The 15,043-nt window shown below is 44.7% G+C and overlaps 1 protein-coding gene across 11 annotated transcripts in view; it reads left to right on the plus strand.

Annotated features, from left to right (window-relative positions):
• Positions 1-15,043, plus strand: part of PALM2AKAP2 (PALM2 and AKAP2 fusion) — a 448,663-nt gene that overhangs the window by 239,673 nt on the left and 193,947 nt on the right. For 9 of the 11 annotated variants that reach the window (XM_032418283.1, XM_032418278.1, XM_032418286.1 and 6 more), the window contains 2 exons: positions 728-749; positions 6,256-6,357. Coding sequence is in view for 9 of the 11 variants with exons in the window: in XM_032418278.1 (XP_032274169.1) it covers positions 728-749; positions 6,256-6,357 (124 nt within the window). In the remaining 2 variants the exon portion in view is untranslated. The remainder of the gene's footprint in view (positions 1-727; positions 750-6,255; positions 6,358-15,043) is intronic. The other 2 variants (XM_032418287.1, XM_032418276.1) reach the window with 1 other exon arrangement.

Raw genomic sequence — 15,043 nt, forward strand, 5'->3', positions numbered from 1 at the left:
GTGTGTGAGGACCCGTGGGGGTCTCTGACCCTGACCGTGGCCTGTAGTCAGGTGTGGGACCACCTGGTCTGCGGGGACGCACAGAGGAGAGCCTTTCAATCAACCCCATCTACCTATTGTCCAAACCCTTTATATGCCCGGTTCCTGAAAAGTCGTCTCACCTTGGCCTTCAGGATTCTAAAGCCAATTCTTATGAAGCAGATTAGACCTGCTCCTTGTGGCTTTAATTTAAGTCTTTCCTTTATAAAAAGGCCAGAGGCAAAACCATATCAAATGGATATGAATTTCAAATACACGGAGTGTAAACACTGTGGAAACATATGGTGCCGTGTAGTGCAGAGGAGAGACCGCATAAAGCCAGTAGTCTCTGAATATCTCAGGACCTTCCTTCCATTTTAGCGCCCAGGTACCCAGACCGAAGAAACAATCCAACCAATTTAATTTTAAGATGGGATTTTCTGATGTCACTTCTTTCTCCAACACAGCCGAGGGTATTTGCTGGATAACTGACGTAAATCCCTCCTGGGAGAAATTCAGTATGAGGTGGGAATGATAAAACATTCCCTTAAATTTCAGAATCCCAAACAAATTTCCCAGAAGAAAAGAGAGCATTGGGTTTACCCACCACGGTCAAATTCTGGACCTGGGGGAGAGAGACGGGTTAGATGGATGAGGGATTGTCCCCCCACGTGTGTAGTGACGCTCTGCCCTGCTTTTGTTTCCACAGAGCTTCTCCGGTGTGGATGGAGGTAAGTGGAAGAGCTCTCTGCCCCCATTCTATAGAAGAATCTTATCCCGGTCAGCTTAGTGGGCTTCACGAATACAGGCTCACCGGGAGATGCGATGTGTTGGTGTGTGAGGTCATCAGAAAGAAGGAGTAGCTCTCTGTGCAGGGCCCTGAGGAAGTACACGTCCCCAGGCTTGTCTGCCTCTCTTCTTCAAGGATGGTTTCTCGACTCACCGTTTTTAGTCTTACACAGTTGGACTGGCTCCTCCCCTTCCCATTTGGTCCTCAAGGTTCGCTGCTTGGACCTTTCTTGAAAGGTGCTCTGCCTAGAGTGCTGACATCGGGACCAGGTCCCTGGCGAGAATGAGCCCATTTGTGCCTAGGACTCCGGGTCACGACACATGTCAGAAGGCCATCATCTGGTGTTTAGGAAGCCTTTCTAAGGCTGTGTTTTTATTCTGAATCAGGAAACCGCTATTTCTCCAGCCTTCCAGGGTAACAAGGCTGGGCAGAACCTCCCTCCCTGTGTGGCGGAGTTGGCCTTGAACCCATGAAGGGTGGGAGCAGGGCCCTGGCTTCCTGACCCCATCCTGGCAGGAGTGGGTCTTGCTTCTGTTCTCCCTTCCCTTCCATGGCCCTACCCTCCACTCTCCTTCCCTGTGGAAGAGAATTTCATGGGAATGAACTTGAGGTTTTGTGCTTCTCGTCCTTCACCTTGCTCCCCTCACTTAAGCTACAAACTCATGAAAACCACTCCATTCCCACTTTCACTATGGCCCTCAACTAGACCTGCTTTAAAAGGCCAGGACTTGTCAGAAGGATCAGATGCCATTTGCTCTCCTGGTTCTTAAAAGGTCATCCTCTAAACTATGAAGATGATCAGGAGCCAGAATAAAGGTTGGCATCAGTGTTTTGCCAATGTCATTTGCAAATATAAGGGCAAAGATTTAAAAATGCAGAGATGGGTAATGTATTCTTCTGGATTAGCAAAGATATTTGCACTAAGGATAATTCTGACTTTAGCCAGAAAAAAAGTATTGTGTTATTTTATTTTATTTGGTGGGGGAAAATGGCAGGGAATCTGGATTTTTGGCCCCCAGGTGATCTTTGGGAAGGTAGTAAAGTAAACTTCATGTTCCCAGCACATGTGGGCAGAGACAAATCAGGGCCAAACTAGCAGGGACTCCAGGCGGAGGACCTATGACATTCTAAAGCCTTCTCTAGGGTGTGGCCAAATCAGGGCTCTTGTTCTGTGTTTTGGGGATAGAGCATGGACAGAGGAGGTGGCCTTGCCTCTTTGGGGGAATAAAGGGTGGCAGCATGGGAAGCATAGTGGGCTTCCCTAGTGCTAGGAAAGACCCGAGGCAGGGGACATAATCAGCAATCATGCAGTATGTGTGAGGCTGGAATGGGGCTGTGGGACATCGACCCACAGACACCTACATCCTGGAAGGGTACACATTGACCTTTCGTGCTTTTACTTCTTTTTTTTCCCTCTTTTTTCTCAAACCAGAATCTTTCCTAGACTTTTCTCTATAATTAGGGAAGGGAAGGAGCCTGAATGTCATGTCTCTGGGAAGGCTCTGTGGGGCATGGAGACCCACATGGCCTATGACTTGTTAATAAGCAACACGGAAGCCAGATTATAAACACTTGCCACTGCGTCTTTCATTTTCAACCTGAACTTCTTTCATTTCCTCCTCCATCACTTCCCACAATTGGCATCCTTTCACCTAAGCAGTTCATGGAAGTGGGAAGAAACTTGATTGTGACTAAAAAGAGCCTGCAGAGAAAATTGCTCTGATGACTCTGTCTTCAGTCACTTTTTGACAGAGGTGACCTCGGGCTCAAGGATGCAGACATCTTAGAGATCCCAAGAAATGGCCAGGGAAAGGTTTTTGTGGTCTTATCTGTGGTTATGATTCCTGCCATCTCTGGTTATACCTAAGTCTGGGTGGAGCTTTCCATTGCACCACATCTACTGGCAAAGAAAGAAGTTTGAAGGAGGCAACACATCCTCTAAGAATGCTGTCAATGTTTAGCTCACTCTGTGGTCTGAGAGTACAAACTGAAGCAAATCCAGTTGAGGGACTCTGGAATATCTGATTAATGTCTCATTCTTTGGTTTCAAAGGCCCCTCTATATCAAAGTTGCCAAGACCCTCTCAGAATCAACCACCTGTTGTTACTAAGAACTAACCCGAAAGTATTATAGAATAATAATGCCTTGAGAAAAATACCCCACTTCTGAAAAGCTGATTACAGAATCCAAGGCCAACTAGGATTATATAACTGTACAAGATGCTGCAGATAATCAGCAAAAACATCCCTAGTTTAATGAGGTGCCAAGGAGATGGCTGCTGGTGACCCCACTTCAGGTCCCTGTGCATGTCACCCTATGCTTGTCAGAGGACATAAAGGTACAGCACTGCTAGATCACCAATGGCTTTGGATTGCGTGGTAGTCCTGGCCATCAAGAACAATGTAGTCCAATCTTGAGTAGAATTCCCTGGCCATGTACATTCCGACCCCCCTCTCTTCCTCCCCACCCCATATACACACTTGTTATATGGCAGAATCTTCATCAGTTGGGTGGGTTGTTTTTACTGCCTTAAATAGGCAGAATGTCTTGTGTAACTGTAATTTCCACGTAGTGTATATCTTGTGCTAAGTATTCTTTACCCACCGAGGGCCTGGGTGAAACCATTGGCCAGAACAGGCAAAGGAAAATGTTGTCCCGGGCCTGTCTCCGCCCTTGCTGTCCGATACTGATCTTAGGTTTCCATCCCGTCCCGGTCTTGCGGCGGTGGCCGGAAGCCATCCCCATATCAACTCCTTCATAGCCATTGCTGGGAAATCTCAGTGTGTTTTCAGGTGCCCCTAAGTCATGCATTCCGGAGAGTGTTCATCTGCTTTGTTTCTCTAGCTCTGGCTATGCATGTCCGTCATAGTCACAGTAAATACTTCAGCAGTGCTGGGACTAACAAGGAGCACTCATCTTACATGTCTACCCTGGCAGTGACCGTTCTCTGCCTTCTCTGACCATAGACCCCCCCTGACTTTGGCAGGAAGAGGGCAGGTTACTGACTGAGGCCACGTGAAGAAATTCTTCCCATGGAGGCTTTGGAGGCCCCGTTAATTATTCCTGGTGTTTGTCTGTCGGCCACCTCCCGGCTGCATAGCTTTGTGTTGACTACTTCATGCTATATTGAGGGGGCTGGCTGCCCGGTTCTCCTTTTGGAGCCCCACTCCTCGCCACTCCCTCATCTCAGCCGGAGTGTGTGATCCCAGCCTTCCAAGAGCTGCAGTCCTCAAGCTTGTAGCCAGGGAACACCAGGGAGAGGGGACGCCATCCCCACCCCCACTGGGCAGGGAGCCACCTTCTGGGGAAGGCTGAGGCAGAAGCACTGGAATCCTGTGCTCTTTTTGAGGCAGATGCCCCTGCTAGCAAGTGCCTTTTGTTTCTGGCTGCTAAAACTTTCAGTATCAGATGCCCCAGAAATTCTCTATTTAGCATAGAATGTATAGACATAAAGGGGACAGTCTGGGAGTCCTCACCTGGTCTTAATGGCTTGAACCTTCATCTCATTTGAATGCAGAAAACCAGATTTACCAAGATCTCATTCCACAGATTTCTAGAAATCCTCAGGGCAAACTCAGAAGCTCTGCAAATCTGCCCTGGTCATCTCTTGTCCCCCCTACACTGTCCCTCTTGCCCCACACTGCTGCTCAAATCTTCCCCTGGGCCACTGTAAGCAGTCTATTCTTACACCCTCAGGAGCAGCTCATCTCAAGCCTCTGCTCTCTTCTGGTCCTGTGCTGTGTGGCTTTGGGGCCTGGACTCTGTTCACAGCTCCCCACGATGAGAGTAACCTAAAGTTCAGGAATAAGAGAGAATAATGTACAACATTAAACATGTGGCCACACTCGGAACCCTTGACTCAAACCAAGCCCATCTTTAGGGGGCCTGATAGGCTGCTTCATGGCTGTCTCCCAATCCATGCCCCCCATCATCTCAAAGGCCCAGTTTTCTTCCTTGCAGCAGAGGACCCTCAACCATGTCTGCCTGACCCGGGACCCACCCTCCAACATACACAAGGCCCCAGAGAGAGAGGGTCACTTGAACCTCACCATGGCCAAAGGCCTGACTGCCTACTCCTGATTTCCCATTCCTTCTCCCCCAGTGGTTGATATGGAAAAATCCATTCCCTTAGTGAAACTCCCCCACCCTACCCCCCGGCCCCAGAGTGTGTTCCTAAAAACATAACGGTCCAATATCAGCACATTCTGGATTGTTGACATTCACATGCAAGTCAGCAAATGGTCTAGTGGGTGCAGAACTGAACTAATCCTAATCCTCATCCTGATCTAGTGTCTGGGTCCTCTCCAGCATGAAATTTAAAAAAGAAAAAAGAAACCTAACAGAATATGAATGGGGACACAGAGGATGGGACGGGTGTAAGAGATGCGAAGGAGGTGGAGGCTAGGGGCTGACCTGGTATCGAGAGGGGGTGTTTAGGGCGCCGCCTGGGATCCTGGGTGAGTTATGGCGCCAATGAGCTAAAGTAGGGAGTACAGGAGAGGCATCGGATGAGCACAGATGAGAGTTCCCTTTGGGACATGTTGAGTCTGAGGTGATTGGGAGAGATTCAGTGGAGATGTGCAAGAAGCAGCTCGATGTATCATTGAGGAGTAATTGGCATTCCAGGATTGCCATTGGGACATGGTCGTGACACAAGGAAGGAATCACATTACATAGCTTTCTAGAATGTTCTTGCCTTTGCTTTCCCATTTCTCTCTGGGGGATACACAGATTCTCTCCTCTCCTCTGACACTTTGACATGCCTGCTGAGGTTCATGCCCAGAGGGTCTCACCTCCCTGAATGGGCTTGTCAGACTATTTTCCCAAGTGGAGCTGGTCTCCCTGCTTTGCTCAGCTGCATTTCCTGCAACTGGGCTAATGGTGAATTCACTGGCTGTTGTTATTTGGAATCTCAGGATTTTCTGGCTGAACCACCAACTTGAAGTGTTAAAATGTGAGATAGAGCTTTTTTTTTTTTAATGTCTATAAAATAGGTCTTCTGAATGAATCAGGCACCTGAAGCTACATTTCCAGTTCAAGTTTTGAGCCCCAAATCTATTTTTCACTACTGTTGAAGGCATATTTCTAGTTTGATGTCCCATGTTTAGTCAATCCCACCAAGTTGATAATGGCTCTCATTAGCCCATCCCCTTCCCCCCCCCCCCCCGAACTCATTGTACTCTTAGAATCTAGAGCTTTCTGATGAATCTTTTAATACATAGAGCAGTCCTGGGGCTTGAGCTCTCTGGCCAGGATCCCTCCTACCTCAGCTACTCTGCTGAATACCAGTCACTGGGCAAATGCTTGTCTTTGTTTACCCTGATCCTCTTGTTCAGTGGCTGCCTCCGAGGTCCATTATGTAGGGCAGACAAGCTGCTGTTTCGGCAGTGAACCCATTGGGCCTCCCGACACTGTGCCTAATTGTATTCCCTGTTCTCTGCTACCAGATGCAGTAAATTACATTTCCTCCCAGCTCCCCGACCTGCCAATCCTCTGTTCACGAACAGCAGAACCATCACCTGGGCAGGACGGGACTAGCAGAGCCGCTGGTAAGTCCTGGGGAGCTATTTGATTTTGATGCCAGGACTGGCCACGGGGCCTGCGTTTCTCGGAGCTTTAATAATAAGGGATTCCCAGATAGCCTTCCATTGGGGACCCTGTCCTCAGCCCAGCCTCAGACATAGAATTTGCAGTGGCCACGGAGTGTAGGTACTAGGCCCTGATGAGTAATTAAGGACTGAATAGGAGGGAATATTGAGAAAATCATAGAGCATTTCCCCTCTGCCTTTAGTGAGGTCTGTCTCTCGTGTTTATGGTCTTTATATCTCTCCTTATTCTCAAAGTTAATCTGTACTCTGCCTCCAGGGGTTTTTATTTTCCATATTGGAAATGTACAAGATCAAATGAGCTATGATGGAAGCTGGGGGAGTATTATTTTCAAAGTGTATGAGTATGTTGCCAACTCCTTTGGGAATCAAGCTGCTTGTATATTATAAATATATATTTCCAAGTCTTCCCATTTCTGGAATTATTTCTGAGCTACTGTGGTATATTTGGCGGCGGGGGCGGGGAACTAGCAATTTAAAGAACATGTGTTTCTTGCTAATGTTTTTCACAATGGTGGATTTTAAAAAACAATACATTTACGAGTATAAAGTCTATAGAGAGCTATGCTTTGCTCTGTTCAATATGAATGTGCCTCAGAAATCAGAACTGGATGGACATGAAAAATCAATCTCTAAACCTATCCTTTTACTCTACACGGAAATGCACTGAGGGCTAGGGGTCAAATGAAAAAATGAATTGCCAGGGTTGCACAGTTAGTGACAATGTAGGTGAACTCAAACAGGCACATCCGATTATGTTTTGCATAATCTAGATAAGTTTATGTCTAAAATAAATCACATAATGGCACTTTGCATAAAACAAAACACTCATGGGCTTTTAAGCCAGAAGAAATCATTTATATAGGCCAAACTGAATATCTTGTGAAGCAAATAGTCCCTCCTTCTTTTAATGTAAATGTACCATAAAATGGCAAGGAAGTGTTGACGTGGTCGGCGTGCGCACTGATAAAATATCTGCTGGGTATCTCCGTAAACATCTTAGCGTGTTACTTTTGCATACTAACTCACGGAGTTCTAGAATTGGGTGGGACCTAAGTGGTGTCTGGTCAGACCCTGGCCAGGTTCACGTGTCCCTGGACCAAGAAAGCAGTTCTTGGAGCCTGCAGCTGTGTAGCTGAAGAATCACTGGCAGAGGCTTAAGCCGCAAGCTCTCCTGTGCTCCAGGGAGCACTCTGAGGTCAACTAGGGTGATAGCCATTCAAGAGTCACACACCCTCCACTGGTTATTAGACATTTGGGTGCTGATAGTTCCTGATAAGCGTGGGTAACCAGCTTCTCAGCCCCTCTCCACGACAGGTTCCTGGACCTTACAGGACATGTGATATGATCCAACTAATGGATCAGCTCCGGGAGAGGATAGGGACAGTGTGACAACTCATTTTTAAGGGGTATCAAAAGGGTTTGAGCAGCATTGATAGTCAACGAGTGTAATGGGCAAGAATAAATAAAGTGTTAACGTGATTGCAGCGCTGGGCGTGTGGGAATACAGGCACTATCGCAACCTAGCATCCTTCATAGTTGAAGGTGCTGCAAAAACATAATGATCCAATGGCAAATGCATTTTCGAAAAAGTATTATGTGATCAGAATCTTCAAAAATAAGTTGATGTGTACTTTTGTTTATTACTGAAGAACTAATTTGCATAGATGTATCTAACTGTGGAAATACATACATGCAGAGTTCTGGAAGGAATTGCATTTGATGTGGTTAACTCCTTTGTCTAGACTGTTTTTGGAATGGGGTGTCCAGATTCATTACCAGTTATGGCCAACAGTGATTACACAGAGCATGGATAGCATACCAAATAATGGCACTCTCCACTAGAATCCTTTCTCCTGGACATGATCCATCTTGCTTTATGAACATCCTTTTGGAAATTTGCACAATCTCAAGGCCATTTTATTTTTTCAATTTTTATTTTTTTAAAGATCTTATTTATTTATTTGAAAGAGAAAGAGAGAGAAAGAGAGCAGGAGGAGGAGCAGAGGGAGAGGGACAAGCAGACTCCATGCTGAGCATGGAGCCTGATGGAGGGTTTGATTCCAGGACCCTGCGATCACGACCCAAGCTGAAATCAAGAGTCAGACACTCAACCAACTCAGCTACCCAGGCACTCCTTGGGACCATTTTAATAAATGTCACTTGTTATTTCTCAGTATTATGACAAATATTCTGGTTGTTTGGAGTTTGGTAGGTTTAGGATTCTATATAAATGGGAATTTATTTAACATCCTTGCTTTTAGAATTAGGAGGCATCTATTCCAATCAAACATGAAGCCAGGCTTTAGCAGCCTTGCAAACAGGTCCCCAGGCCGCAGTCACACACCTCTGTGATTGGAGTTTCATGTCCCTCCAGGAGGCCCACTCTGTCTAATTGGTACTGACCATTGGGAAGTCCTTCCTTTGATGTCTGCCTCCATCTTCCACCCATCAGTCTTTATCCTGTCCCCTGGAGCCACTTGGAACAAACCAAAGTTGATTTCCCTTTAACTACTTGAAAATGACTATCATTTCTGGTCTTTCCTAGATCCCCACTCTTCATCCCCTTAATATCCACAGCCCCAGTCTCTTCAGCTGTCCCAAAATAATGAGATTGCTTTGAGACACCCTCCACCATCCTTGTCCCTCCCAACTAAACACTCCCCACTTTGTCTCTGATCTCCCTGAAGTGCAGTGCTGATAGCTGTTCCACATACCCTGGGGTGGGCTGATCTCCCCCCAGAGCAGATGGAGAATCCGCAGACCGTGTGACTCACTCTTCTGGTGCCATGGCCCTTCAGCTTCAGGTTCTAAAGTAAAGCCTCAGAGTCCTTTGACATATGCCACTGCTCAACCTCATTCCCTTGATCCAGTGTCGTCATTGTTCCAGCATCATTTCCACTGAAACATGGAGTCTTTTTTCCCTAGTTGTGCACATACTGCTTCCCCTGTTCAGAGAACCTACAAACTTCTTTATTTCTTAATCTCAAAAGGCAAAAGTAAGAATGTACCTTTCTGCCCTTTGTAGATTTGATGTGACTGTTGAATTTCTTCTTGATAGATTGTCCCTTGTAAGTGTCAGGGCCCCATGGGGTCACTGAGGGGCATCTGTGAAAGGTGGGGAGGGCAATGGTGTAAAGGGATTTGGTAGTCAGGCCTCAGGTTTTCTCTCCCATTTCAGACACAGCAGCTCCTCGGTCCTTGGGTTTATGTATTGTATTTCTGCATCAGATTTCCATTTGAATAAAGGGTTTCACAGTTTTGAAAATAGGAAATGCTCTTCTCTATTGTTGGGATTTTTATAGCTATTGACTGTTAGCACCCCACAGCCTCGCTTTCCTTCTTAATTTAGTATCATCTCAGATCTGAAAAGCAAGCTTCTATTATTTTTCATCATTTCATCGATGAAAACATTGCACAGTTGGAACCAAAGTCAGAGGCTTGTAACACACTTTTGGGGTCTCTTGGCCCTTGAGAACCCTAAATAGGCACCTATGGGACATGATCATTTAATGAGCAACAAGTTCTGGCAATTGTCTTGACACCCAAGGCACATGTTTCTGTCTTGTCCACAGGAATATAAGGGACTTGGTGATGATCCACATGTGCTTTATCTCTGGCTTTGCCTAAATTGCCTCAAGAACTTGAACAAAAAGAAAATGAAATTCATCTGTATACCTTCTGCCTGATGAATCCTTCCTGGTTCTTGGTGGTCTCTGCTCTTTGAAAATGAACTTTAGAATTTAGCCAGCCAAGATGTCAAGCTACTTCTACATAGTTTATGTAATTCCTTCCTTCTTATTTTTTTTTAAATCAGAACTTCAGGTGTCTGCTTCTAGCACCTTTCCCAGCGTACAAGATTCTTGAGACAAATATATCAATAAGGGAACTGATTCCTGGGTCCAAAGCACTGAGAGCATTTATATCCCTGGGTGCTTCATTATTTTCTGATCTTCTCCACTCATCCAGGCTTCACTTCCCTCTTAGCAATATTCTTTCTGGATCTTTTCAGACTGAAAACTGTCATTCTTGACCAAGAAGGTGGAAGCAAAATCAGATATGGGAAGTTGGCTTTTGCTGTTGTTAGCCATGACATCACACCTTTGCAGACTTACTTCTGTTAGTACTAAGGTGTCCTGGGAAAACAATTATTCCAAGAGATTTGTGATGACTGGTTTTTGAAGTTAGAGATTGCCTAACTGCTGGGATGAGAGGGAAGATCCACTCTGAATTAATTTCCTCACTTGCATTGTTATTTCCATCACAGCAGCCAAGTTTATATTTCCATCCTTAAGAGAAGGTGTGAGCATATATGTGTATGCATACTCATATGCCCAAAGGGAAATGGTCGCATGCATATATGTTCATTGAATAAGCCAAGCATGTGCATTGTTTCTCTTCCACATTCCAGGTGTGATGCCAGCTACTGGATGTTCATTATATTGCAGTGATCTCACTTCTGGGTGATAGTCATGATCTGGCTGTCTCCTGCCCTCCTAATGTACTTTACACATCATTGGGTCATGAGCCACACAGGCTATGCACAGCACCAGAAGATATCAAAGGTGGATACTCTTCTTTGTACCAATGGGAAAAGTGAGATCCAAAGATGGGGTGTCATCTGAATAAGGAATTCAGACCCACTGTCTTCCTCCCTCTCTCTGACACCTCCCATCATACTGACTAATGACAGTGGGCTGTGTCATTTTATATTTTACATGTGGACCTTCAGGCTTCTACCTCCTCCCACTGATCACAGTGAGTCAAAGCAAGTGAGCTGCTAGAAGCCAGAGTCAAGGGATTGAACATGATTGAATTTTCCGTCTTCACAGAACACAGTGTCTTGTTTGATCTGCTCTTGGCTTGATTCTGAAATGGAATCATGTGGTTGGTCTCCCCGCCCCTCACTTGTGTCAGGTGCTCTCCTTTCCTCTTCTCTAGGTTCCTTAGAGCCTGTACAGCTGTCTGCTCTTTACCAAAGCTGAAGGGAACAGGGAACAAGAGAGTACCTAGAACCGTTGACATAAACTTGCACTGGAATCAAGCATTCTCTGCTGCTCAGACCCACGTCTCCGGGCTCTGCAGTGTACTGGACCCTAGTAGCTTCACCTCCTGCCCTCACCCTGGTTTCTAGGCACGTATCTATCCCAGGGGCCTCCCACTCTAATCCACACCTGGCTGTTTTCAGAACCTAGAGCCTAGGGTTATCAATCCCCATTAGACTGCCTCTGTTTCTTTAAGGCTCTCCTTATTGACTAGAGGGTTATAGAGGGGCGGGCAAGGACCTAGTAAACCAAACACAGAGGCCCAACATCAAAGCACCAATTCCATCATTCATTTGTATTCATTGCAGAAACTCACCACTTTGGTTCTTATTCTTCATTGACATCATGAACATCTACTCCCCTGTCTAGGTTCTTGGAAAGAATAGCAAAAATGCTTTATACCTTCCAACCTTATTGTCATCAGTATGTCATGTTGGGGAATCAGTAATTAAATATATCGTTTTGTAAAAACTTCCAGATTTCAGTTTTCCTGTCATTGGGGCTTCCATCAGACTGTCTCCTTTCTTTCTTCTCTGACTCCAGAAACTTCCTCAAGGGAGGAAATTTCAGAGAGCTTTTCTTCACATACTTTCCTGTATGTCCATGGGGCTCTCTCAAAATCTCTTCCAAGGGCTCCCCAGAAAACCCCCTCTCCTCAGCAGCACCCCTTCCTCACTCTTTTTCAGTAAGCTGAGCACCGGCCCCTCCTCACTATGCAGATTGTAGTGTATCCCACGTGGCCAGGGGAAGCTTGAGGGAAGAGAAGGGAGTATTTTTTGTGCTTAGACACGAGAACATGACGTAGGCGAGAGACCTTTGGTAAATACCACTTGGCAGCAGTAAAAAGCAGGAGGATTTTTTTTAATTGTGTGCATGCATCAAAAATAAAGTGTTGAATTTAAAATGTTAGTCTCATTTTCCTACTGGTTCATATCCACCCTGCTTCACATTTAAAATATTATTGGCTGAGAACGGGAGCAAAATAAAAATGCTTATTCGTAAACTGCATATTTAAGATAAATATTCACACCTCCTGTGTGGCTTTCTGAATGTCTGATAACATTCTCATATGTGTATCCATGAAGTCTAAATATTGCCGTTGTGTTAAGTAAGAGCTTCTCAAAGTGCTCACCTAAGTATCCCTTCCTAGAGAGGAGAGTGGATGTAGACAAAGCATGTGAGGCCAGACCCTGACAAAATCTGTTACAAATCTGTTTTGCTTTGAAGCCTTATTTTATCTCGGGGAAAAAATATGGATGGATGTTGTATTTTATGGCATAATATATTTAGGCTTATTTTATTGGCAGAATGTCCTATGATGTTCTATTCCATATTCTAGAAATATTGGAAGAACAGTGTACAACATGTAAATATAAATACGAATATGTCACCCTAATGAAACCATGCCACATGTGGTTCAATCCCAGAGCCATGTCACATTTAACAAAATATGGTTTAAAATCACACAAAAAAACACAAAACATTAAAAAGGAACTCTGTTCTTTATCTATTTTTCCTGAAGGATATTAAAAGGACTCCAATTTATATCCCCACCTGGAAGCACTTCTCACATGTCCTTTTCTTTACTCCCCATATCCCCTTCACCACCACAAAAATGTTCTCTCCATCCATATCCCACGCAGCTTTTACGCTCTCTCCTACTGAACTCCTTGTTTCTCAACTCGTTTTTGTGTGCATCTACTCAGCTGTTCTAGCACAGAACTCCTCCTCATCCTCCTTTCTGTCTTGTCTCTGATTCGGGAAACAGGCAAAGACAAAATGAGGGTTGGGGGTTAGGATGGTGGAGAGAGGAAAACTGGGGCAACAATGACAGCATTCTCATTGGTGGGCAGAAGAAGGACATCTCTAAAGATTCCCATGCTAATAATTTGTACCCGATCACCAATGGATCTAAAAATAGAAGTGTTTTGTTCCATATTCTGTATTGATTACAAATCAATGTGTCATTTTGTTCACATATTACTGGATGCTTGGGGGATAATTAGATATTGTACCTATAACTGGCAATCATTAGTATCACCCTTATTTATAAATATGTCCCAGGAGTGTTTTAATAGTGACAGGACATAATATTTTAACCCAAATCTGTGTTTTTAATGTAAGTGTAATATTTAAAGAGCAGGCTTTGGAGTCCACGCACAATTTTAAATGCCTATTCCGTTTCTCTGGTGACACGCTTGGTGGGAAATCAGGAACTAACCAAGACAAATATTTCTCTTGACATCACCATCCTTGTGTGAGCCCATGTACTTCCATGACAAATATCGGTTGGCCTCACTATGTCACTGAAGGAAACTCAAGATCTTTGTGCTGAATAAGTGAAACTTTCAAAATGGACATGAGGAAAATCAAGCACTGGATCTGGCTTCACCATCTTTTTAGTTAAGTGTTAATTGTGAACAGACTGCGTGTCTTGTTACCCAAGCAGATGGAATAGTATCATTGCTGTTTTTCTAACCAGTTCAAACATTAATTACTGTGTGTACCTTTTCATTGGTGTCATGTTATACAAAGTCTTTGTGCCTAGATGAAGGCAACCAAAGTAGAATTTTCAATTAGTAGTATTTGTTTCACAGGTATTTGTATATCAGGTACCGTGTATGCAAAAGGCTCTAAGGTAGGTGTTGGTGGGGTGGGGAAATGGAAGAAAGATGTCAGGCAAAAAACTAGCCTTTAGGGATCCTAAAAATCGATGGAGCTAATAAAACATTCCCACAAATAATTATACTTCTGAGTGGAAATTGTTAAGTGCCTTCAGAGAGGTTTAGAAAAGTTCAGAGAGCCTTAAGAAGAGAGAGAAGACTTAGAGATGGAAGGGTCAAAGAAACCTTCTGGAATTGGGGAGGCAGCTGACTGGGCATTGATGGATAGGTCATATTTGGATGGATAGAAACTCTCAAAAGACGGCCAGTTCATGAGAAGGGGATCTTAAAAGCAAGAAATGTTTAGGTGTGGGATGGTGTTATTTGATTGTGCTAAAGAAAAGGGGAGCAGTTGAAATGATCATTGGGATCTTCTTAACACACTGGGGGAACATGTAGTATTCAGAAAGAGGTAGGGACTCAAAAATAATGATAACCAGAGATGCCCCCATGGGAAAGGCAGGCCAGGCAGGGAAGGATGCTGAGTTCTGGGAATAGTGCAAAGTTTGCTATGGTTGGAGTATACATGGAATGAGGGGCAGAGAGACAAGCCTAGCAAGGAAGTTGCAGACAAATTCCCAAGGGAATTATATGCCAAGCTAAGAAGTTTGGAGTTTCTCCTATTCAGACACAGGAACCCACAGAGGGTTTGTGAAGAAGGTTCTGTGGGCAGGATGGGGCACAGGCTAGCAGGGTCTGTAGACTTTTCTATAAATGGCCTGATTGTAAATATTTTAGACAGAGTAGACCACATATGGTCTCTGTCACCTGTTCTTGTTTTTTTTCTTTTTCCTTTTCTCTTTCTTAAATTGCCTTTTCTTCCTTCCTTCCTTCCTTCTTTCCTCCCTCCCTTCCCCCCTCCCTCCCATTTCCTTTTTATAATATTTTCAAAACAAACCTTGGGCTACTTTTGCCCCCACT

Source organism: Phoca vitulina, unplaced genomic scaffold (assembly GCF_004348235.1).
Source record: "Phoca vitulina isolate PV1807 unplaced genomic scaffold, GSC_HSeal_1.0 scaffold21, whole genome shotgun sequence".
Taxonomy (NCBI): domain Eukaryota; kingdom Metazoa; phylum Chordata; class Mammalia; order Carnivora; family Phocidae; genus Phoca; species Phoca vitulina.